The sequence below is a fragment of the Notamacropus eugenii genome, chromosome 7 (assembly GCF_028372415.1).
Source record: "Notamacropus eugenii isolate mMacEug1 chromosome 7, mMacEug1.pri_v2, whole genome shotgun sequence".
Classification (NCBI taxonomy): Eukaryota; Metazoa; Chordata; class Mammalia; order Diprotodontia; family Macropodidae; genus Notamacropus; species Notamacropus eugenii.
The window spans coordinates 37867325-37891229 of record NC_092878.1 but is presented as its reverse complement, the minus strand read 5'-3'; the positions used below and the strand labels follow the sequence as shown (position 1 = coordinate 37891229).

General features: G+C 40.1%; 1 protein-coding gene across 1 annotated transcript in view; it reads left to right on the top strand.

Annotated features, from left to right (window-relative positions):
• SLC24A4 (solute carrier family 24 member 4) overlaps nt 1-23905 on the top strand; it is a 297207-nt gene that overhangs the window by 215224 nt on the left and 58078 nt on the right. The window contains exons 11-12 of the mRNA XM_072624485.1: nt 991-1160; nt 16073-16286. Coding sequence (XP_072480586.1) covers nt 991-1160; nt 16073-16286 — 384 coding nt within the window. The remainder of the gene's footprint in view (nt 1-990; nt 1161-16072; nt 16287-23905) is intronic.

The following is a 23905-nucleotide window of genomic DNA, read 5'->3' as shown; positions in this document are numbered from 1 at the left end:
TCAGTAGTTGCTAGAAAGAAAGAAAGAAAGACCAAAAAAGAAAAGAAAGGGAAATTTCCTGGGTGCACAATCTGATGAAATATGCTACCCACACCTCTGTCTGAGGACCCAGAGTTACCACCTAAAAGAAAAGGCCAAAACAGTCATCCAGAACATATGGCTATGTGAGGACTCCAATTGGTTTCTTCAAATTTTCATTCCAAGAAACCCCTGGAATGCAGAGTCTAATTTTGCTTATAAAAGGAGAAGCAAGTGAAGAACAAAGACTCTCTATCCATTGATACAAATTTATGCTAGATCAAAACATATGTAAGTTGCAAGATGAAAAAGATATGCTGTTCTATAATAATGATGGGAAATTTGGAGGACAAAAAGTAAACATGCCCAGTGCCCTCTCGTAATGGTGCTCACCTGTCCTGGGGCCCTTAAATTAGGTACCAGGTTGCATGCTTTTTTAGACAATGCTTGAATTAGGTTAGAAGGGTGTAAGGATGTTGACTAAGAAGGTGAAGGATGTGTAGACTATGGAAAGAAGCGTCTAATAAACACCTTCCCAGAAGAGCCCAGGCTATCAGGTCACACCAGGCAAGTCTTCAGAACTTTTTGTCATCACATTGTACCCCACACATGTAGGTTTTGACACACTCTTAAACAAGGAACATCAGTGCTAGTCTTGTTAGTTGTTTTAGGAGAAATATTACCCTCTGGGGAATTTTTGTGAGGACATCATGCAAGAATCTCAAACATTTTGCTGCAATTCAGCTGTGAGGCCCTTGGGGAACATCAGCTGAGAGCAGGAAGTCAACCTCACATTGACATCTGTAGGACAGCATGGACACCACTCACTCACTGTAGATGACACACACATAGTCAATGAGGAGAGTCCAAGAAGCAATATACATGTAGGGGTTGGGAGTGGGGGATGGGTCCAGCACATAAATGTTCCCTCATGGAAATCCCAAGACTAACTGTTAACATTGTGATCAATAGTGAAGGAGAAGCCTCAATATGGCAAAAATCCAGTGGTGATGGTGGATGAAATCATGAACTCCAGTCCCCCCCAGTTCAGTTTCCCTGAGGCTGGATTACGCATAATGATCACTAATAAATTTGGGCCCAGGACCAGGCTACGGATGGCAAGCAGAATCATAATCAATGAGGTAAGTCCACTTCAGGACAGAATCAGTTCAGCTGAATGTGCTTTTATTCAATGCCTTATGTATGCAAGCATACTAGGGATTCAAAGTTAAAAAGGAATGAAGTTGTGGTTAGGGCGCCGCCATGGAGTCAGAAGGACCTGAGTTCAAATCCAGCCTTAGACACTAGATATGTGACCCTGGGCAAGTCACTTAACCCTGATTGGCTCCAAAAACAAAAAATAATGAAGCACCTTTCCTTACAGTCTGATAGCAAGGATAGGAAATAGACACAAGTATAGAACAAGATAGACAATAATAACCAAGGAGATACCCAGACTGAGTGCTCCAAGAAACTCTGAAGAGGGAGCGATCTCTTTTAGTTGAGGAAATGGAAGAAAGGGTGAGAGGGCTCCTGAGTTGAACTTTGAAAGAAGAGAAGGATTTCAGCTAATAGAGGCAAAGAGGGAGGAGGATGGGGGAGAGATTGGGGATGATCTGAATAAATCCATCCATGGAAAAGAGAGAGAAAAGGACCAGGAAGGTCAAGGAAATGTATAATAGTTGTTTGGCTTATTTATCATTTACTTCGGTTTATTTATTAAATGCTGATTTAAAGTAGACCATGAGGAATCAGGTCAGATAAAGTGGAAAGATAAGGGAGAGCCAAATTGTGATAGGCCTTAGACGTCAGACTAAGGAGTTTGTTTTCTGTCCTAGTAGTCCTAGTAAGACAGTTCTCTTTCACATAGCCCTTTACAGTTTGTAAAGTGTTCTACATACATTACCTCATTTAATCCTCACAACCATCCTGAGAGACAGTTGCTGTTATTTTCATTCTCATTTTACAGATAGGGAAACTGATGAAGAGAAGTTAAGGACTTACGCAGGGTCCCTCAGCTAGTAGGTATCAAGGTAGGATTTGAACACAAGTCTTCTGACTTCAAATCCAACATTCTATCCTCTAATAACAGCATCCGCCTCCCAGGGTTGTTTTGAGATAATAATGTTAAATGCTTTGTAAAACTTAAAATGTTATACCAATGCTAGAGGAGATGATGATGGAGACAGCATAGCAAAAAAGTTCACTGGCCTGGAAAACACAAGACCTGAATTCAGTCCTGACCCCATCACTAAACAGCTATGTAAACATGGCCAATTCACTTCGTAGAGTCCCTAGGCTCCTAATCTGAAAAAGGGGAATAATTACAGTTGTCCTTCTTTGCCCATAGGGTTGTCGTGAAGATCCAGTGGGATCATGGATATGACAGTGATTTGTAAATCGCTATCCTCATGTAAATAGTTGTTTTCTTTGTTAGTATTAGCTCAGTTATGCCTAGCCCAGGCAGTGACATATAACATCAGTGACATGTAACAGCAGCTGTAATAGTCAAATCTCTTATAAATGTTGTATATAACACAAGATCCAAGCGTCAGCCCAGAAAAAGGGCTCCAGGAATTCCAGTTGATGTAGCACCCAGTCATGCTGTAGTACCAGAACTCACACCGCAAGACACATAGACATGTACAATATCTCATGCTTTATAAAGATGTACTCCTGGGGAAAAAAAAAACACCTGTCAGTCAAATCCCATTGTCCCATTTATTGACCTTCTAACATCAATGTGATGCAAGTGGATAGAGAGTCGTCCTCCCAGTCAGAAAGAATTAGGTTCTTGTCCCTGATGAGTACTGGCTTTGGGACCCTAGACCAGGCACTTCAATCTCTCTGTGACCGTAACAGTTTTCTAAGACCGTAAATTGCAGAGGAGAAGTTGATTTGCATTGGTGGAGGGAGTTTACTCTATGAGAATTACCTATATCCATGGAACCCCAAGTTCAGTCTGTGCCATCACAGTATCAGACTTGATCTACCGTCATTTCTTATTGATCTATTACAATCTGGGTTCTAATATTCTCCCATTCTAAGGTCACTTCCATCTCTAACAGTGTTCTAAAGCCCCTTCCAGCTCCAGTGCTCTAGGCCATGCGTCAAACTCAAATAGAAATGAAGGCCACCAATGAAGGTTATAGTTATTCATTTTTTTTCAGTCATATCTTCATGACCGCATTTGGGGTTTTCTGAACAAAGATACTGGAGTGGTTTGCCATTTCCTTCTTCAGCTCTTTTTACATTTGAGTAAACTGAGGCAAACAGGGTTAAGTGACTAGCCCAGGGTCACATAGCTAGTAAGTGAAGCTAGATTTAAACTCATGAAGATGAGTGTTTTTGACTCCAGGCCCAGCACTCTATCCAACCTAGCTACCCTACCACTGAACCGTGCAAACTAGCATCTTGGCCAAGAAAACCCTATAGACAGTGTGGTCCACCAGATCACAAAGAATCAGACTCCACTGAACATCAGCAAAGTCATACAAAATGATTCCTGTGAGTGGTATTGACTCAAAAACCACAAATTAACATTATCTGTGTTGTATTGTCTTTTCATTTAATTTATTAAACCTGTCGTAAGCACATTTTAACATGGCCACACTGTGGAGTTTTTGCAAGTGGCTTAAAGGCCTGTCTGCCTGAGTTTGATACCTCTGCCTAGAAAAGCAAGATTGGATAGTAGAAAGAACCTTGGATTTGGAGTCAGAGGGCCTGATTTCAAAGCCAAACTTTGCCTCCAGCTTCCTACTCCTTTCTCCTTCTTGCCCTACCTCCCCATCTCCTCACATACTTTAAGGAAAATCATAGGAAGGACAACCTGGTGCCATATAATGAGAACAAGATTCATAGTTAGAAAATCTAGGTTAAAATCCAGAGTCTGCTCCTTACCATCTTGTGTGATATCGGCATGATATTTCATCCTCCCTGGGCCTTAGTTTTCTCATCTGTGAAATAAGATGGTTTGACTAGATCAGTGTGTCATAGGCCCCTCTGAGAGTCTGGTGAAGTCTATGGAATTCTCAAAATAATGTTTGTTGCCTACATTCATAATTGAAGGAAATGCTTGATTTCAGTTAAAAATAAGTTAGCTTAAAGGTGCAATGTTTTCCCTCCTCCAAGTCCATGAAGCTCCTGAAATCTCTGCATACACCCCTTGGAGGTGACCCTAGAAGAATCCCTGTCCTTTTTAGTTCTAAATCTATCAGTGTCCTGTGTTCCTGACTCAGTTTAGAGTTACTGGGTAACTCTAAATGCCAGGGTACAGGGTGGTGTCAGCTTGGAATGAATTCACACACTCAACCCATCTTCCAGTCAAGTGGCAAAGTTTATCGTAACACCAATAGAAGTGGGCAAGGTTCCTTAGGGAACTTGCATACTAATAAGGATGAGGCTGATGCTTATATACAGAAAGGACAGGGAAAAGGATATGGGTGGGATTAAGAAGTGGTAAGTAGTCTGGGGTGCCTTGGGCAGAGGCACCAGTGGTCTGGGCTGGGGCCCAAGCACAAGCATGCCATCATTCCTCCATGCTACTTACTGGGGTTCTCTATCCTGTATCTGTACATTTCTTTGAACGAAAGTCCCTGGGTCACTTAAAGGAAAGCTCTTTGGCAAATCCCTCTAATCCATTTGTAATGCGAATACACTTTCCTCCCCACGCTACTTGGTCCATTTTGTAAATTAAATTGGTCATGTGTTTTCTTTGAGTAGTGCTCACATGATAGGAATCCCTAGGCTCCTTTTGGAAAAAGAAATAAACTGTTAGCTCTATGGCTACTGATGTTGCTGAAGGAGATTTAGGTTTAAGACACCCAGAAGTGAAATAAAAGGTTTTTCATTGACAAATTCCCCTTCATTCTTGAAAAGTAAGATGTTGTCATAATAACAGTTTACATTTTCTTAACATTTTATAGGATGCTTTGCGTATATTAATTTATTTAATCCTTACAAAAACCCTGAGAGGTAAAATTGTGGATTATTACTCCCCTTTTACAGATTACTAAACTGAGGCTCAGAGACTGGATGACTTACCCAAGGTTGTACGTTTCACAGCCAAGACTGAAACCAGGTTTTCTGATTCAAAATCCGATACACCTTTAACACCACAGAAGCATCTTTAAGAGATGAGGGTTTTGTTTTTATCAGTTCCAAAGTTCTGTGATAGTGTCTTGGGGATGAATCATTGACTGGGATATAGTCCCATGCTGGAATAAATTAGATGGAAATAATAACAGTCTAGCAAATATTAACTCTTGTATAGCGGTCATGATGGTATAACAGTTCAAACAAACATACAATCTCCACATTGGAAGGAACCTCAGAATTCTTCTAGTCCAAGGGTGGGGAACCTGTGGCCTCAAGGCCACATGCGATCCTTTAAATCCTCAAATGTGGCCCATTGACTAAATCTAAGCTTTGCATTCAGTCCCAGAGCTGCCTTTGAGGACCTCCAGGCCCTTAGGTTCCCCGCCTCTGATCTAATGCAATCCATACCTCAATCTCCTGTAACACTAATGTTTCCATCTGACTGGAATTTTATCCGAGAATCTGGGGTGTGATTGCTGAGGTGGCATTTTATGGTTGTCTTCTCTTTTTCGTTGTAGTTTCCCTTTTTCCATCAGCCTCAACAGGCTATTGACCAACCTCTTATTAAAGTACTCTTGTGTAGGAGAACTTACTACCAATGAATCAATCAAATAAACATTTCTTAAATGATTGCTATGTGCCAGGCATTGTGCCAAGCCCCTTCAGAAACAGCCCAGTCTACCTCATCCATCTAATTGTGAGACAGTTAAGTTGTTTATATTTTTTTATAGAAACGAGAGAAAAGGAGAGAGGATGGAATTGGAAGTAGTGGTGAGGGCCAATATAGAAAATACGCTTCTTTGAAGTGTTCCTTTTCTATCTTCCTAGTTTACTAGTATATCCCAGGGCCCCCTCTCAACTATTACTAGTTTCATAATACCATTGCAATACTTATCTATTCAAATTCAGAGCTCTGAGTCCCAACTGATATATCTCTTTATACAACAAGAAACCAGACTACAAATTAATTCAAAGCAAAAGGCATTTAATAAAAGAAATGGAAAATGTAAGCTCAAGGAATTGAAAAAGATATTAAATCCTGCTAGCACCCACTCCGATATAGGGGCCTCTCCCAGCATGTTTCTCAGGAGGTATAGTTCCAGCTCTCAGGTAAGCCCTTGGGCTTCCCAACCCATTAAGAGAGGGATATAGCAATTCAGTATTCAAGGTACCATTTTGCAGCAATCTTAAGAATGATGGTTTCTCTGCAAGGCAGCTAAAGAGAGTTGTAGATTGATTTATCTCAACACATCAATAGCAGTTTGGGCACTCCAGACATTGTCAGTGCCTCAAGCTGGGGTACACCAGCATGTCTTGACTTGGAAGGGTACAGATGAAGACACTATTTTTCTTGTCCTTCTTGCATAGTTTGGCTTTCATGAGCCTCTGATTTCCCAGCCTTTCAGTGTGTGCTGGGTAACATCACCATGCTGAGCGAGTCCCACACTCTGGGAGATGTGATTCAAAGAGAATTCCCTCTAATAAGTATCTCTCAGCCTCAGCCATTGTGGAAACGTAGGATCCATACGCAGACACCATCCACTAATATATCAGCAATAGAAAAACTCATCCTTGGGCGAGGAACATTTGGTCCAACTCATTGTCTGTAGAGACTACTATATCAGTTTAATAAACATTTATTAATCTCATACTATGTCTAAGTAACTGAATTAGGACATCTTGCTAGAGTCCCTTCATCAGGGTAGAGAGATACCACTGGTTGAACTAAAGTATACCTGGAAGTCCTATAAAGAAGGGTGGAGCAACCTTAAAAACCTACTGAAAATTATCAAGTGCTTAGAGACCAAATAGAAATAATACAGGCAAAAACATCACTGAATGGGGAGTTGATTCCAAAAGAACCATGGGAGAGGTTCGGCTGTAGTCTGTTAACAATTTTATATTACTTCGGTCAGGACATTTTTAGGTGGGACATACTGTACCTATAAAATGCTCAGCAAACGATTATCCCTGTCCTATCCCATGTAAAGAGAACAACACAAGCCTGTAATTTAAGGCACTGGAATAAAAACCAGGAATTCTTACCTGGGGAAAAGGAGTGGTTTTAAAAGTGGGATGCAAGTAAGCAAATCGAAGGCCTACCTGGCCAAGTAGGAAACCTGATTTCTGTGGAGTGATGAAATCTGAAACAGGATGGAAAATTGGGTACAGAAGTAGAGATTTCAAACCAGAAAGGTCAGCATAGGACCTGGAAAGTGACTCTTTGCTAGACACAACCTACCTCAAGCTTTAAAACCTTTTAAGGCAGTTTGCCCTGCACCCAACAGCTCAGGCCCTAAATCAGCTCTGTCTCCTACTGATGGAGTTTCTCTGGGAAGGTCCCTGGGATAATTATTTTTGGCATTGGGTAGATCTGTGCTCTCATTATGTGAATTAGATCTGGAGAATGGATGGGTGGAAGTTACAAGGAAACAGGTGACTGCTCAAAATGAGAGAGAAGTCCCTAGGGCCATTCTTCTTTGTGCAAATTTTGATTAAATGCAATTTTATATCAGAATTTTTGCTTTCTACAGCTCCACTGAATTGTAGGTAGTAGCTTCAGGGCAATTGTTGCTATTTGTTAAGTGCCTTATGTATGTCTTTAAATATTTGACCTGAAAAATATGCATCTATAGGAAAGCAGAGTGATAAAGTCCTCATGAACACAAGCCAAACACTCAATCAATGAGCATTTATTATGAACATCACACAGCCAGTATTTGGTGTTTGGTCTTGGGATGGGCCAGTTCTGAAATACTAACCAGAGGTGACTGGTCTCTGGATGGACAAATGAGAAGAAAATTCAGAAACTGCAGGCCAGATACGGTCACATGCCAATTCCTTTGGTCATTTCCTCTAGAAACATCATCATAGGACCCATTGCATTTAACAACTGGTATGCCGGGGGATGGTAAGATTTCATCTAACAATGAACGAAAGCTTTTAGAAAGCATTATTGCTCTGTGTACAAGATGAAGCAAGGAACTCTCTGTTTCCAAATTAAAATCATATACAGGACTGAAGGACCAGGATAAAGAGATACAAACTGTTCTTTGATCACAATGCTGGTGTTAGTGAGTGCAACAAGTTCAGCAATCTGGGCAAAGTGGGCATAAGGGAATGAAAATGCTTCCAATGTAATCTGAGTGCAGACAGAACATTCTGTAGCCTTAAATGTCCTTAGCAGGTCATGGTGGCAGTAGCAGCAGATACTCAATGACTCTAAAGTATGGTAGGTAGCCTTTTAGAAGAAGAGCTATGACTGTATGAAGGATAGCACCTCTTGAGGCTTCCTAATAGCAGTTTAGCCAGAAGTGTTGATGGATCAAAGACAAGTTGGCAAGCTGGCCACCACAGTGTCTAAGACAGACCCAAGCAGGAAAAGTTGGCTCTCACTATAAGTCAAGAATACACCGTCCTTTTGAAGGCGGTACAAAGTGAAGGAGTATGAGAGTGTGTGTGTGTGTGTGTGTGTGTGTGTGCATATACATATACACATACATACCCATATAAAATATATGTACTGTCATATACATGATATATATGACATATGGTACATATAAAAAGTATACACATTTAACATAACATATATACATGGTAGCATATCTGGTAGTTTAAGTAAGATAGCATAAATGATAGTATATACATGTATTTAAGATGGTATATATCATGCCATATTATACATCTTATATATTATTATATTAGTTTATATCATATCATATACTATTCTAATTTGGAAGAAGAAGGACAGAAGCTGAGGACAGGGCTTATTTTCAAAATGATCAATGTTACTTCAATTTCCCTGGATCAGGATAAAGGTGAAAAAATGTTGTCATAAATTAGTTCCTACAGGATTTTCACTAGGGTAATGTAACCTAAAAGCCATAGTACAAAAACCAGCTGTGCCCTAAATTCCTCACATCTGTTTTGGATTAGTGAGGCAAGAAAAGCCTGAACTCTGTCAATGAAAATGTGCTTCCCCACCCTGAAATGTCATGGCCTGAGTAGTGTACCACCTGGGCAGTCAGGTGGTACAGTGGTTAAAGTGCTAGGCCTGGAGTCAGAAAGACTCATCTTCCTGAGTTCTAGTCTGGCCTCAGACACTTACTAGCTGTGTGACCCTGGGCAAGTCACTTAGCCCTGCTTTCCTCAGTTTCCTCATCTGTAAAAATCAGCTGGAGAAAGAAATAGCAAACCACTCCAGTATCTTTGCCAAGAAAATCCCAGCTAGGGTCACAAAGAGTCAAGCTGAAACAGCTGAACAACAAATATAATGTGTACATAGGAGACAGCTGTAACTTCCTCCCAGAGACCTCATGACCTGTAAGAGCCAACACAGAAAGGAAGTTCACTGTATTCTTTTTACATACTTCCAAGTTTGGAAATGCTAACAGTCACCGATATTTCAGAAAAGGGTAGCTCCACCAGGGAATGCAGTGGAATAAAAGCCATTTTTGAGGATTTAGGAAAACAGTTAGGGACTTGGGAATAGCATTAGGGAAGTTTTGTTCAAATATATTTAAGTGACTGGTAGGTAAATGCAAATAGGAAATGATTTTTGAGGTGTAGGAGAATGAAGAAAGCAATGCAATGGTCTTCCACCATGAAATACATGACATTCCTAACAGGTGCAGGAAAGCATAGTGTCTTGGTTAGGGACTATGGGAAAAGCAGGCAGAATGGAAGTAATCACAGTTTGTGGGTTCTGGAAAAAACCAATGGATATGTTTTGTGGTTTCTTGAGAGGGAAAGTAGGTGTGGAAAATTAGAAACAGGTGGGAACAATAATTTCCTGTTTGAGAAGAAAGTAACTGCTAATTGAACACCTTCCTTAAAGAGAAGAGATTGTGGAACACAAGGGAGTAGTCTAGTTGGGCTCAATGTGATGCGAATCAGTTAGTGGTTAAAGAGAGGACCAAACCGCATTTGCAAGAGTGACTCAAAGGCAAGGTGATAATTGTGGCCAACAATTCCTGTTACAATGAGGAATCATTGGCATTAATGTCCTTTTCTGCTAGGAGTGTCAAAATTTATTTCCCACAATTCTAGAATATCCAGATAAACCTATGGGATCATATATCTCAACTTACAAATCAAATCCCTTCTCAATAAGTTGGCAGGAGTACAAAGGCTAAGTCAGAAGGCCTATTTATCGGATGCAGGACCAATAGAAATTGTGGTAGGGACAGAAACTGGATGAGAAATAAGCTGCACTCCTTAGCATTCATGGCTTCGAGGGATGTGCACAGGGAATTCAGAGGCTTGCAAAGTGGAGTGAGAAGTTCTAGTGACAAATGACAGAATATAATTTTCCTAGAGTTGGAACATTGTACTATATGGACCAGATTAGGCTAAAAGGACTGCAGGAATGTTAATATCACAGCGATCTTCGGCAGCATTTCTCCTAAGATCTTTTCAGGGGAGGTCTGTAAGATCAAAACTATTTTCATAATACTACTAAGACATTCTTTACCTATTAAAATACTCCTCCCTTTTTTTACCTACATATCTGTGTGAGGTCAGATTTTCTTTTCTTTATATACTTCAACCGAAATAATGTAGCACAAAAATTGAACACAGAAGCAGATAGAAGAATCCAGCTGTCTTTTATTAAACTAGACATTAAAGAGATTTGCAGAAATATATAAAGCAAAACCCCTCTTCTCATTTTTTTTGTTTTGGAAAATATGGTTATTATCTTTAAAATATAATAGATTTATTTGTGGTATTTTAAATGAATTAATATTTTTGTAATTTATCTGTTAATTTCTAATGGTAAAAATAAATATCACCATGTAAACAAAAACTCTTTAATGTCCTCAATAATTTTTAAGCATCTAAAGAGGTCTTGAGACCAAAAAGTTTGAAAGCCATTAATCTAGAATATGATTTTTGGGGCCTAGAAGTTGGTAGTTGGGTGGAATGGAGTCAGGTAAAACTAAGTTCTTTCTAAAATCTATAAAAATGTGAGCACAGGCTGAATCTTCTCACACACTAGGCACACATACTGCGTCTTCTCCTAAATAGATTCTTATGAGAGTTCCTGGCTATTCTCTGAATGAATCAGTCAACCAATTAGTCACTCAAACAATAATTATTAAGCATCTACTATTTTCCAAGTGCCATGTTAAGTGCTGAGCAAAGACTCTGGCCCACTAACTACATTAACAGGGCTTCCTCTCTTGTAGTTCCTCTGGTGACTAGTGAGATAAGCCTGTTTGAACCCTTCAAGGACACTGATCACATTCTAAGTGAATTTTATGATTCAAATAGAAACTTATTTGATGTTTAAATTCTTTAGTACACTTATCACATACATAGAGTTTCTCTGCTTTGTGTCCCCTTTAATGTTTGGACAAATGATGGAAGTTTATATTCTTTTCCACTTAAGGGAAGGTCGGGTCATTCTGACTTCCTGGATTTTTCTTACTTGCAATAATGATCCCGATTGTCATAATTAGAGAATTAACATAAGAAAATTATAGTATTCTGATAGGCTGGGCTGATTATGCCCCAGGGTCTGCTCCTTTTCCCTCCACCATTATTGATCGTGATTATGATTTTAATCTGGTCTTTGAGCCTGGAGCTATACAGGACCATCAGCTTGGCTTCCCTAGTCTGTCCATGCTATTGTGTTGGGAATAAATTGCTGCTATCAACAGCACCTAACTTTGGTTAGGTCCTTATCTCCTCCTCCTATTATAGCATCCCAGAGTCTCTCCTCTCTCCTAAGATTTAGTACTTGGATAGAAGATGCTACTGCTGCCTAGGGTGCCTGCCAGACAGGGTCACCCATTTCTGATCAATACTCACCTGTTTGTTTAAGCCTTTCTAGATAACCTTCTTAGTATTCACCTTTATTTTGTTTATAGATATTTGTCTTAGTCCAGCTTGTCTTTATGGATAATATGGCAAGGAGATCCTTGTCTAACCTTCTCACCTATCAAAAGGCTCCTGATTTGGAGGTCAGTTGTAGACTACAAAAAATGCAGCATGGCTTCCTTGAGCTTAACATCTCATTGATTAATATTGATCCAAGCTAAGTGGCAACAATTTATAATAGTCTATAACTTCTTGAAGTTTTTCTTGATCTTCTGTGATCTCAGGGAAATTTGGGGTCAAATTGTAAAGATCACCTGGCTTCCAAGGGACATGAACTGTAATGACAATGTTTCCAGGAGTCTCTTTCCAGGATTTAGAGTGCAGGAAGGTTAAAGGGATGGATTTGAAGATCCCTGTGATGGAAGTTGTAAGGTTGAAGGATTGAGGACAGAGAGGCTGAGTTTGGGGAATGGAGTAAAAGAGATACTAGGAGAGTAGTAGGTACACTCTACATGGCTTTTTCAACACAATAGAGGGGTTAAGATCCAAAGACAATAATAGTGGTGTTTTATAACTGGGTTAAAGAGAGTGGTAGAGAGGTATGACATATAAAATTTGAGAGAAATAGTTTCTGGGTAATTAATCATTTTATTAATCATGCTAGCAGATAATTAATCAAAGGCACTAGTGGCATTCTTGAATGCCAAAAAACCCCTCATGGAACCCACTCAATGCTTATAAGCCTGTGAAGAGTGAATGTTCTGAGGGTGGCAGTCAACTTGGATAGATTAACAAGTAATGAGAGAATGAATATTATAATGACAAGTGGACTTATTCTAATGAGGAGCTGGGGGGGTTGACTTTAACCATGTCATTTACTTCTAGACTACCAATCTAATCAAAAAATGTATCCCCACTAGAGCCTGAGTAAAACACAATGAGTGAGAATTATTGATGTTTGTCCTTTGTTCTTGACATCAAGGAGATGATACCACAACATGCAAATGAATTGGATTTAAGTGAGGCAGGGCTGTGCAGTCACTCGCCTCACTTTCTCCTCCAGAGCCATCTGGGTCCAGTGGCAAGATATAAATCAGGATAACTAGAGATGGCCCTGGATGCCCTGGGAGATCTCAGCCTTTTTAAGCAAAGGTCTTTAACAGGTCTTATTTTGACAACACCCATTCAGTGACTAAGGCTAGGTAAGAAATGAGACAGAAAATGGCCTCTTTGTCTAGTCTAAAAAAAAAAATATCAATCTGAGAGGAAAAGACCCAGGACCTACTGTTAGCCAATCAATGAGAGCCAGAGTGATTTGGGTTTGAGATGTGGTCCTTAAGAAAAAAAGATTTCAGTGATCAAAATTTACATTCTTTTGGGCAGAGTAGTCACAGGTAAGGGTTTAATACCCTATGTGGACATAAGGAATAGAAAGAGAAAGAAAGTAATTAAATTCACATTAAATTCTTTTCAAGGTTTTCTAGTTGAGTGGGGCAACCACTCCACCTAGATGAGCTAATCTAAGTGGGGTAAATTTTTAGGAAAAGTCCAGGATCTTCTCAGTAATTTATTTAATAATCATTTCTCTCAGAGGGCATTATCTGGATTGATGAATCTAAAACATCTGACTTAATTAATGAGTTTAAATCCTCCTATCAGGTTAAAAAAGAAGGTCTTCACTTAGTTTGGGAAGCAGTCAATTTCTCCCTTGCATCTTTCCATTATGATTTGAGTTTTCCTTGTGAATTTTTGTAGCTTTTATCCATGGCTTCATTTTTATGTTTAGAAGCTTTTGAATACCAATCAAAAAAGGCATCCCATTAGGCTTGTTCCACTTTCAACACAAAAGACTGGAGAGCTCCCATAAACATACTGTTTTGTCAACATCAAATGGTCATTCCACAGGGAATAACATAATGGGGTTGCCCATGTCCAGAAATTGCAAATCTTGGAAGAATGATAACCCTACATATTATGGGCTGGAGATCCCTTGGAGGGAACTGGAATTTGTTCGGGATGACCTGTTCCTATCATAGGCACAAGGAAAAAGCTTACTCAGAGTGTTCACTTACTTTTCAACCTGCAGACCATGTCAACAAAGAGAGATTCACCCCATGGCAGAGTGGTCACTGAGGTTACACTGTGCTCATGGTAAGGTTCTGCCAAGGTTGGGGTCAGAGTTATCAAACAGGCAGTTCATAATCATAGGTATGCACAGAGAGAAGAGATGACAGATAAGAGACAACAAGGACAATCATGCTGACCTGCAAATACGTACTATCTGAGCCTTCTGAATGTGGTGGCTTTTGTAGCAGGCACCAGGTGGCTGATGGGAGCCCAGAGGCACCAATCCCTTTCCCCATCCCCTTAAACACAAAATCAGGTAGATTCTAATGGAGGAGATAATAGGTACAGGTTAAAATCTGTGGCACAAATATAGTTGATAAATACAAATATATGCAAAATGTTAAATACAGAGTAGTTTGGGAGAGAAAGGACTAGCAGTCAGGGGCACCATGAAAGGCTTGGTGTAGAAGATGGTGCTTAAGCAGTATCTTAAAGGAAATGAAGGCTTCTGTAAGGGGGAAGTGATGAGGGATGGTAGATGGGAGCATCCTGTGTGAGGAAGAGAGAGGAGGACAGTTTGGCTGGATTGCAGAGTGAGGGAAGGGAAGTAATGTCTCCTGGGGCTGAAAAGAAAGGTTGGAGCCTGTTTCTATTGGGCTTTAAAAGCCAAATGGAATTTATATTCTATCCTGAAAGCAGCAGAAAACCACTAGTTAGTCAGATCTGTGCTTCAAAAAAAACTATTTTTGGCAGCAGTGGGTAGGATGGAGTGGAGTAGTGAGAGATTTAAGGCAGAAAGACCAATTAGAAAGTTGTAGCAATAATTTAGTCAGGAGATGATGAGGGCCTGGACTGAGATAGTCTGAGCAGAGAGGAGATCAATGAGATGTGAGAAATGTTAGAGAAGATAGAAGTGGCAGGGTAGGGCAACTGACTGGACATGTGGGGTCACAGAGATGACAAGAGTCCAGGATAATTCTGAGATTGTGAATCTGGGAAGCTACGAGGATGGAGGATGGGATGGTTTCTTTAACAGAAATGGGGAATTTTGAAAGATGGGGCAAATAACCATTTTAGACATATCAAGTTTGGTATGTTTTAAGAATGTCCAAATTAAAATGCCCATTAAGCACCTAATGATTTGTACCTAAAGCTCAGGAGAGATTTGGGGATGGAACTATAGACATAGTGTTTGAAGAACCCTCTAAGTAGAGCTGATCATTAAGCCTGTGACATCTGAAGATGGGTCGGTCACTCGTTAAGAGTGAGGAATAATCTGAGTTTTCCACTGGTAGCCTCACTACTTAAAGAGAAATAAACAAAGGCCTCCCACATATCAAGTAGACCAAATGGGGAATCAGAAGTACAACACTATTGCTTACTTCCCCTGTGATCTAGGGCTAGTCATTTCTCTTCTCAAGACCTCATCTCTAAAATGGGGGCTGTCTAAATGCCCTAACCTCTGCTAAGGTCTCTTCCAACTCTAAATCCTAAAATCCTGTGACCTTAGAGATCAAGGATTCTTATTCTTAATCTGGAATCCATACTCTTGTTGAGAAAGAAAAAGAGAGAAGGAAGGAGAAAGGAAAAGAGATAGTGTTTCAGCACAGTTGGTTTCTTTTGTAATCTATTGCGTTTTATTTTGTGGATTTAAAAACATTATTCTGGTGAGAGGTCCAAAGGCTTCACTAGACTGCCCAAGTCGTCCAAGACACACATACACTCCTCAGAAATGTTAAGAACTCCTGAAGTCTCAATTAACCCCTTCATCTTTTGGAGGAGTAAACTAGCCCATTTATATATTATCTATTATTAGCCAATCCCAGAGCAGATCAAAACTATTGCATGGAATTTTTCAAGATGAGAATCAACCAACCCAACCAAATTATCATGAAGCTAGGCTGTTAAGTATTTTGCATGGACTCTTCCAAGCCAAGGACAGCTTCAGCTATCTGCATGCTGTTCTGTGACCCAGAGAATGAAAAGAAAATAGGAAAGCAGGGTGCTTGTGCTGTTGTCTGTCTTCCTAGGTTCACTCTTGGTTTCCCTTATCTTACTCCCTGTGCAGAGACAGAGACTGATTAACTCTGCCAACTGTGTGAGTAAGCCACTGCAGAATGGGACACATGAGAACATTGAGAATGGGAATGTGCCTGTGGAGAACCAGGAGGATCAGCCTCAGCAGCCACAGCCGCAGTCGCAGCAGCAGCAGCAGCAACAACAGCAGCAGCCAGAACCCGAATCGACAGAAACAGATTTCCTCTCCCCCTTTTCCATGCCAGGTGAGTTCTGAGCAAGATTAAAGAGTCAAAAAAAGTGTCTCAATTTAATTTTATATTTTTTCAGTGAATAAAAAAATCTTTTTTTCTCCCTTTCTCATATCCTGCCACCCCAAATTGGGAGGAAGAAAAACAAAACCTTGTAATAAATATACAAAGTCAAACAAAACATTCTCATGTTGGCCATGACCCAAAAGGTTGTGTTTCAATCCATTACCTCTTGGTCAAGAGTTGGGGAAAGTGTTTTATCATTGTCCTCTGGAGTTGTGGTTGGTCATTAAGTTGATCAGAGTTCTTAAATCATTCCTAAGTCATTTGTCTGTGCCATGTTGTTGATGTATAAATTGTTCTCCATTTGAGGAGGATCAGAATTATAAATGATAGTGAAACCCACAAGGCATTGGTAGGTACAAAGGAACAAGAGAATTAGGTCACTGTTTGGTCAGACACTCACCCCTAGGTTCAGGATGAAAGGGCAAAGCTAACCAGAATGGGTTTTCTTAAGTACTACAGCTTTAACAGATGGGCAGGGCAGCCTGATGTCAGGCTGGAGACCCGACATCATAAAAAAGTCATATGAAAGAGATTCTGTCTGAGATAGGATGACCAAAGGTGTATATGAGGATAGCTCTGCTGGCAATTTTTAGAAGTGAGCGTGAAGTAAGAGGGAGTTTTGCTTTGTTCATTCATTTCACTTGTGACCATTCTTTGAGACCCCATTTTTGGTTTTCTTGGTGAAGATACTGGAGTGGTTTGCCATTTCCTTCTCATGTTACAGATGAGGAAATTGAGGCAAATGGGATGAAGTGATTTGCCTAGGGTCACACAGCTAGTAAGTATCTGAAGCCAGATTTGAACTCCAGGCCTGGCATTCTAGGCACTGTGCCACTTAACTGCCCCCAGAAAGGCGTAACCAGAAGCAATGAAAAACCAAAGTTCAAGAGCATCGTTGAGTAAGATGTATTGTTGGTGATAATTTGGGTAGAAAGAGTATAAAGGACTTTCTATTCCCAAGCTCGTGAGGGAAAAGAAAATCCGTTCTGCCATTCCTGGTGTCTACAATTATTAGTGATCTCTCATGCCCTGAAATTATCTTATTTCTCCAAGCCTCAGTTTCCTCATCTGTATAATGACAATAATGATATTTGAACCACTTACCTTCATGCTGGTTGTGAAGACAGGCACTCTTGAAATGGAACCTCCAAAGCCTTGGATACTGAGGCTCCTGCTGATTCCTTATCACCCTTCAAGGCTCAAGTGAGATGCCACTAGCTAGAGGATACCCTTCCAGACGTCCCCCAGTTGTTAATGTGCCAGTAACTATAATCTGAGGTTGAATATGAAAGTGCAGTAATAGGTAGTTTAGAAGAGAGAGTGATGATTTTTCACTGAAAGTTTCAGGGGAGTATTCATAGAGAAGGTTTCATTTGAATTGAATTGTAGTGAATAGACTGTGGAGGCAGAACTGAGGTAGTGGGTATTCCAGGTCACATGAACAGCATAAGCAAAGTGATGAGGGTGGAGGTAGGGACACTAAGGGAGGAAGGAGGTGGCATATTTAAGGAATGGCTGGAGCATGTGAAAAGAAAGGGGTAACAGGATATAAAGAAGGAAAGTGGGATTTAGGCCAAACATGTAGGACTTTGAATAGCAGGTGAAGGAATTACAGAGATTAAGTAGGTAATGAGATACTTTAAGATTTTTGAGTGGGGGATTGGAATATGTCCTTATCAGGGCTAGGAATCTTCCTAAAGATGTTGCTGCTCTGGAATCAATGCATGTCTGTATTGAAAGGGGGAGAAACTGGAGGTAGATAGACCAGTTGGCTGAATGTCATGCTAATCCAAATGGGAAGTGATAGAAGATCTGGGTCTTTGTTAGTTGCATGATAAGGCTGGAAGAAAGACTGTAGAGAATGTTTGGAGAGAATGAGAGGAGAAGTGGAGGTACCACTTGTGACTATGGGAAATCACTTTATAGTGACCTGTGGCCATGGGAAGAGAGAGGAATGAGAAGTACTTCAAAAATAGAAATGATGAAATAAGCAACCAACTGGACATGGAGGATTAACCCCAAGCCCTAAAGAGCAAAACACCTGTACTCTTCACGGACTCATAACAAGAGTACATTAACATCAGAATCCAGTTAGGACTACAAAAAACAGCCCCATCCCTGCCTTCAAAACGCTTGTAGTAGAGTAAGGCAGAATCATATATTTTTGTTGCATTTCCAGACCTGTTGGCTGTTGGCCTTCCGTAGACTGTTGGGTAGTCTGCCCATCTACCAAATATCTGTTAGAACAAACCAGAACTGACTTGGAATTGTGATTTAGAGAATCTCAATTTTTGTGCTCCAAGACTGCCACTAAGTAGACCCTGAAAGAAGTTTAGCTCCAAATAGATTTTTAACTTCTTTTTAAAAAAAAAAAAAAAAAGAAAAACAAAAAAGAAACCACCCTCATTCCTTGGGTCTCTGAGTAGCCATTTGCAGTCTTACTTTGTGTAACAACAGGGCTCTTTGTTCCCAATTTCAAAATATTACTCTGCCTAAGCAGAAGTGCCCAGCAAGGCAGTGCGACCTTGGGATGTAGTAATGGAGATGCAGTTTTCAGCAGAGTGATACAGGAGAGTTCAGGCCTATAGTCTAGGATACAGTGTTCTTTTTGAAGATTTAGAGCAAACATCAATCCATAGGATGAAATTATATTGTTTTCAAATATGAGAATTTCTAGATAATTGAAAGCAGCCTAGGGGAGAGGGGGAGAGAAGTAATATGTGATACATCTCTCAGCCTCCCTTCTGTCTTTGTATATGGGAAACAGAAGCAATCATTTTCATGAGTTTAATTCCATACTTACGGGAGTCAATAAGGTGAACTTCTGTAGATCTATAAAATAATTTAATTTCAGAAACTTGAAGAAAATGTTGCTACCTCCATATTTACAGAACTATGAATGCTGTTATCCTTGACTTGGCATAGTAATGAGGGTATAGAGTGATGCATTCACTTAGATTTAATCATGTCTATGAAAAATGAAAATTTACCTTAGTTTATAGGATTATAGATTTAATTTGGGAAGAACCTTCGAGACAATCTAGTGATTTTACATATGAGAAAACTGAAGCTCATGATGATTGGTTCTATCACTTATTAGCTGTGTGACCTTAAACAAATCACTTGATTTTCCTCACCTGTAAAATGGGGAGAATAAAACTCACCACTACCTATTTCCTAGGGTAGTTGTGAGACTCAAATGAGACAAAAATGGTAAATAAGATCCTGCATGGAAAATGCTTTTTTGTTGTTGAGTCATTTATAACTCTCCATTTGGGGTTTTTCTTGGCAAAGGTAATAGAGCAGCTTGCCATTTCCTTGTCCAGGTCATTTTACAGATGAGGAACTGAAGTAATCAGAGTTAAGTGACTTGATCAGGGTCAGACAGCTAGTAAGTGTCTAAAGCCAGATTTGAACTCAGGAAGATGAGTCTTCTTGATTCCAAGCCCTGCACTCTATCCGTTGTGCCACCTAGCTGCCCCATGAAAAGTATTTTGCAATCAGTCAATAAACTTTTATGAAGCACCTACTAAGCATTATAAATGTGAGCTATTACTTTTTAAGTCCCTTCTAACTATGGCATTCTTCTAGTTTGTTGACTAGTCACTTACTAGGGACAATTGCCTTCCCTTCCGTTCCCTTCCCTTCCTTTCTCCTTAAACCCGCTACACTCTGAAGCCCATAGATTGGACAACACTAGACCCTTGCCTAAGCTCCACTTAAAGGCTGTTTTCTGGACCCTCCTGGCTTAAGAGTGATTATCAGTAGTAACTGTTGCTGTCTCCCTCCCAGCTTGATTTAGTTATTTTTCTTTGGCTTATTAAAGGGGCCATCCCCTGACTACTTCTTAAACAGGCCTATTCACTGAATGGGTGTTACCTCATCCTAAGCGAGTACCTGAATAGGCCTTGGCCTAAATGGGCCAAGATCTCCCATTGCCATCTCCAGTAATCCTGATGAATATCTGGATCCAGATGGCTTAGGAGGAGAAAATGAGGCTAGTGACCTTGCTTAACCCTCCCTCACTCAAAACAAAGTCAAGTACAAGTCATATCATCATTTCTCTGATGACGTGGTCTTCGACAAACGAAGGAACAAAGCACTTTTGCATTGGCACAAGACAGACAGTCTTTCTGCACATAGTTCAAAAAGGTAGTAGGACATATAAAAGGTTGGAGAGACATAGTTTCTGGGTAATGAATCATTTTGTTAATCATGCCAGCAGATAATTAATAAAAGGGATAAGTGGCACTCTCAAATGCCAAGACCCTTCATGGAACCCACTCAGTGCTTATATATGCCCTTGGAAGAGTAGTTTCTGAGGGTTACAATCAACTCTGATTGGTTAATAATTAATGAGAAGAATGATTATTATAATGAGAGGTAGAACCATTCTAGTGAGGGGCTAGGGGCATAACTTTGATCGCTCTTACTCCCAGACCACCGCCAGCCTCAGCAGTGTAGACAAAGGATATGCCTGTACTCAGACCTGGCTGAGTGGAACACAATGGGCTGGAATTCACTTTAGATTAAATTCTCTATAAGACTCTCTAGGTGAATGGGGTCTTAGGCAACCTCATCCATCAACAATGTCCTTCAATTCAATGTAACTCAATATTTGATCATTAATATATAAGAGAAATAATCATTTCTCTCAATAACTATAGCCCAGAGGAAGAACACCTGAGAGATTAAGCGGGAACTTGACCTTCAATAATTATATCTATACACACACGTACATAGATAATTATATATCAAATTATAAGGGCAAGGTAGAATAGAGAACTAGACCTGAAGTCAAGCATGCTTAAGTTCAAATCCTGCCTCAGACATTTACTAGTTGTGTGTACCTGGGAAATTCACTATCCACCTCATCTATAAAATGATACTTACCTCTCAGGGTTGTCATAAGGATTAAACAAGATAATATTTGTTAAGGCAATTGGCAAGTCTTAAAATACTATGCAGTTACTAGCTCTTACTGTTTTTCTCATTATTGTTCAGCAAAAACAATTGATTGTCCCCTTAATACATTCTTATCTTTTGTATACACATCTAATAATAGAGCTCCTGAAAATAGTGCCTTCACTAACATACAGAAGGGTGGATAACTGAAAGATGACATCACTGTTTCTCTTTTCCCTAAATCTGATTTTAAATGTTCCATTGTCAAGAAATTCTTAGTACCTTTGCAGTCTTTTGAAACAACAGAGTTTTGACTTGATTTGAAGCCCAATCCTTGATCCAGGAACCCTGAATACGGTTCAGCCAGTCCATAGTAGGTTTTTCCATCACAATGTGAATGGATCCAGGACCGAAGCTTCCAATAGCATTTCTGACCCCTAAAGAACTAAAGACCAAGGATGCCAAAGTCTCCAGCCCAGGAAAGCAAACTATTGGCCCCATCTGTCCAGCTAAGCAAATCTTAGAATAACTTCCATAGATCAAGATGAAAGATGTAAATGTCCATGGAGGGCTTCCTGTTATTCTCCAGAGGATACTAATTTTCCAAATGCCTTACCCCTATCAATTTTCAGTTTTTCTCATTTGAATATTTATTGAGTCCTGTTGTATGTAAAATCTTTCACCAGGCACTTTGAGGAGATACAGTGTTCCAGCCTTCGAGGAGTCAGCTCATAACCATATGGAATGGGAGAACTCAAGAAATGTTAACAAAGCAATTTAGAAACATGTATTAAGTACCTCTTAGGTTGCAGGCATGATGCAACAAATGCAGGTGTATGGTGCAATGCAAAAAAAAAAAAAAGCAAATTTGGTACAAATACCAAAAAAATTCCTTGGGAATACAAAGGAAAAATGACTGAGCTCCTGTTCTCAATTTAATTGGAAATGTGGTTGGAAGGCTGATGAGGCAGCAAGAAAATGTGTTATGATGATATTAAGCTAATCATGTTCAGGGAATTTAAGGAACAGAGATACAGTCATACTCAACTTAGGGTTTATTGGATAATAACCTACACTTCTCTAGTGTTATTCTGTTACTATTCAGCCATTTTTCAGTTGTGTATGACTCTTCGTGACCCCATTTGGGGTTTTCTTGACAAAGACATTAGGGTGGTTTGCCATTTCCTTCTCTAACTCCTTTTACAGATAAGGGAACTAAGGCAGACAGAATTAAATGACTGGCCCAGGGTCACCCAGCTAGGAAGTGTCTGAGGCTGGATTTGAACTCAGGAAGATGAGTCTTCCTGACTCCAGGCCTGACACTCTATCCACTGTCACCTAGCTGCCTAGATTTTTAAGCTCCTTGAGAGCAGGGATTGTCTTTTGCCATTTTTTGTATCACCAATATTTAGCGCAGTGCTTGGCACACTTAATAAATGCATATTGCCTGACCTACTGCTGAGATGGCCTCGGTGGACAGTACAATGGGATGTGAAGCTTAGAGCATGTTATGGTATCTAGGACCATCCAGTAAATATAATGGACTGAGTAGGCTAGTTTTGGGCATATTCAGTCACCAGTCAAATGGGTCAGTTCCCTAGGCTCCAGCTCCGAAGGAGACTAGACTAACTTTCCCAGGCACTAAAGTGTGATTTCTAGAAGACCTAAGTCCAGATCTCTTGTCTGGTATGGAGGAAGATGCTGGTTCAGCTTGTTTCCACTTCTGTGAGTCAGAGGCATCAAACACACAGCTGGAATATGACTCAAACCAGGTTAAAATGTAATTGGGAAATATTTAATAAAATAGATAACAATAAACAAGATATAGGTAATAATACACTTTGAAACTAAGACAGTATGCAGCCCATGGGAATCTTTATGTACAGTTTAGTGGCCACCCTCATTTCTGTTTGACCTCGATACCACTGCTCTAAACTAAACACTCTCCTCACTTCCTTCATCCATATCTTTCTATGATGGGAGGTAGTTTTCAGTCCCACAACTAACTCTGCTCTGTCAGTATGGTTAGGGGATCTACCTCAGCTTGCCCATGTCCTTATTAAAATGCAGCCTGGAGAGTGGAGCACCGGTGCTTCAGATATGGTCCATCCAGGGCAGAGGACAACATTAAGCATAATGTCAGTCTCTTGTTCTGGACTCCAGCTTGAGCTCCCATTAGCCTTTGGGGCCACTGGATCGCCTAACTGCTGAGGAAATGTACAGTCAGCGTGTGATGGAAGAGGGAGTGGAGTCCATCCATCAAGTTTTTAGTATGACTTTAGAGGTATGGAAGATTTCATTGATTTGTACAAGGGGAGTTTCTGCCCCAGCCTGAGTCCCTAATGAACCTCCATCCATCACAGAAAGCACTGGAGTAGTCAGAATGTGCCTCATGCCTTTACCTTGCCAAGTGACCTTGAAGTCAATAATTCTGTAAGGTTCTTGATCCTGGCCAGTTTTTAAGAGGAAGCAGTGCTTTTCAATTTCCTAGAGTACTGAGACCACCAAGGGAAAAAAGTAAAAGAGAACAGCTGTGTGATACAGCACCATGGCTAGAGTGAAGAGGACCCAAGTTCAAATTTGACCTCAGATACTTACTAGCTGTGTGACTCTGGGTAAGGCACTTAACCCTATTTATCTCAGTTTCCCCATCTGTAAAATGA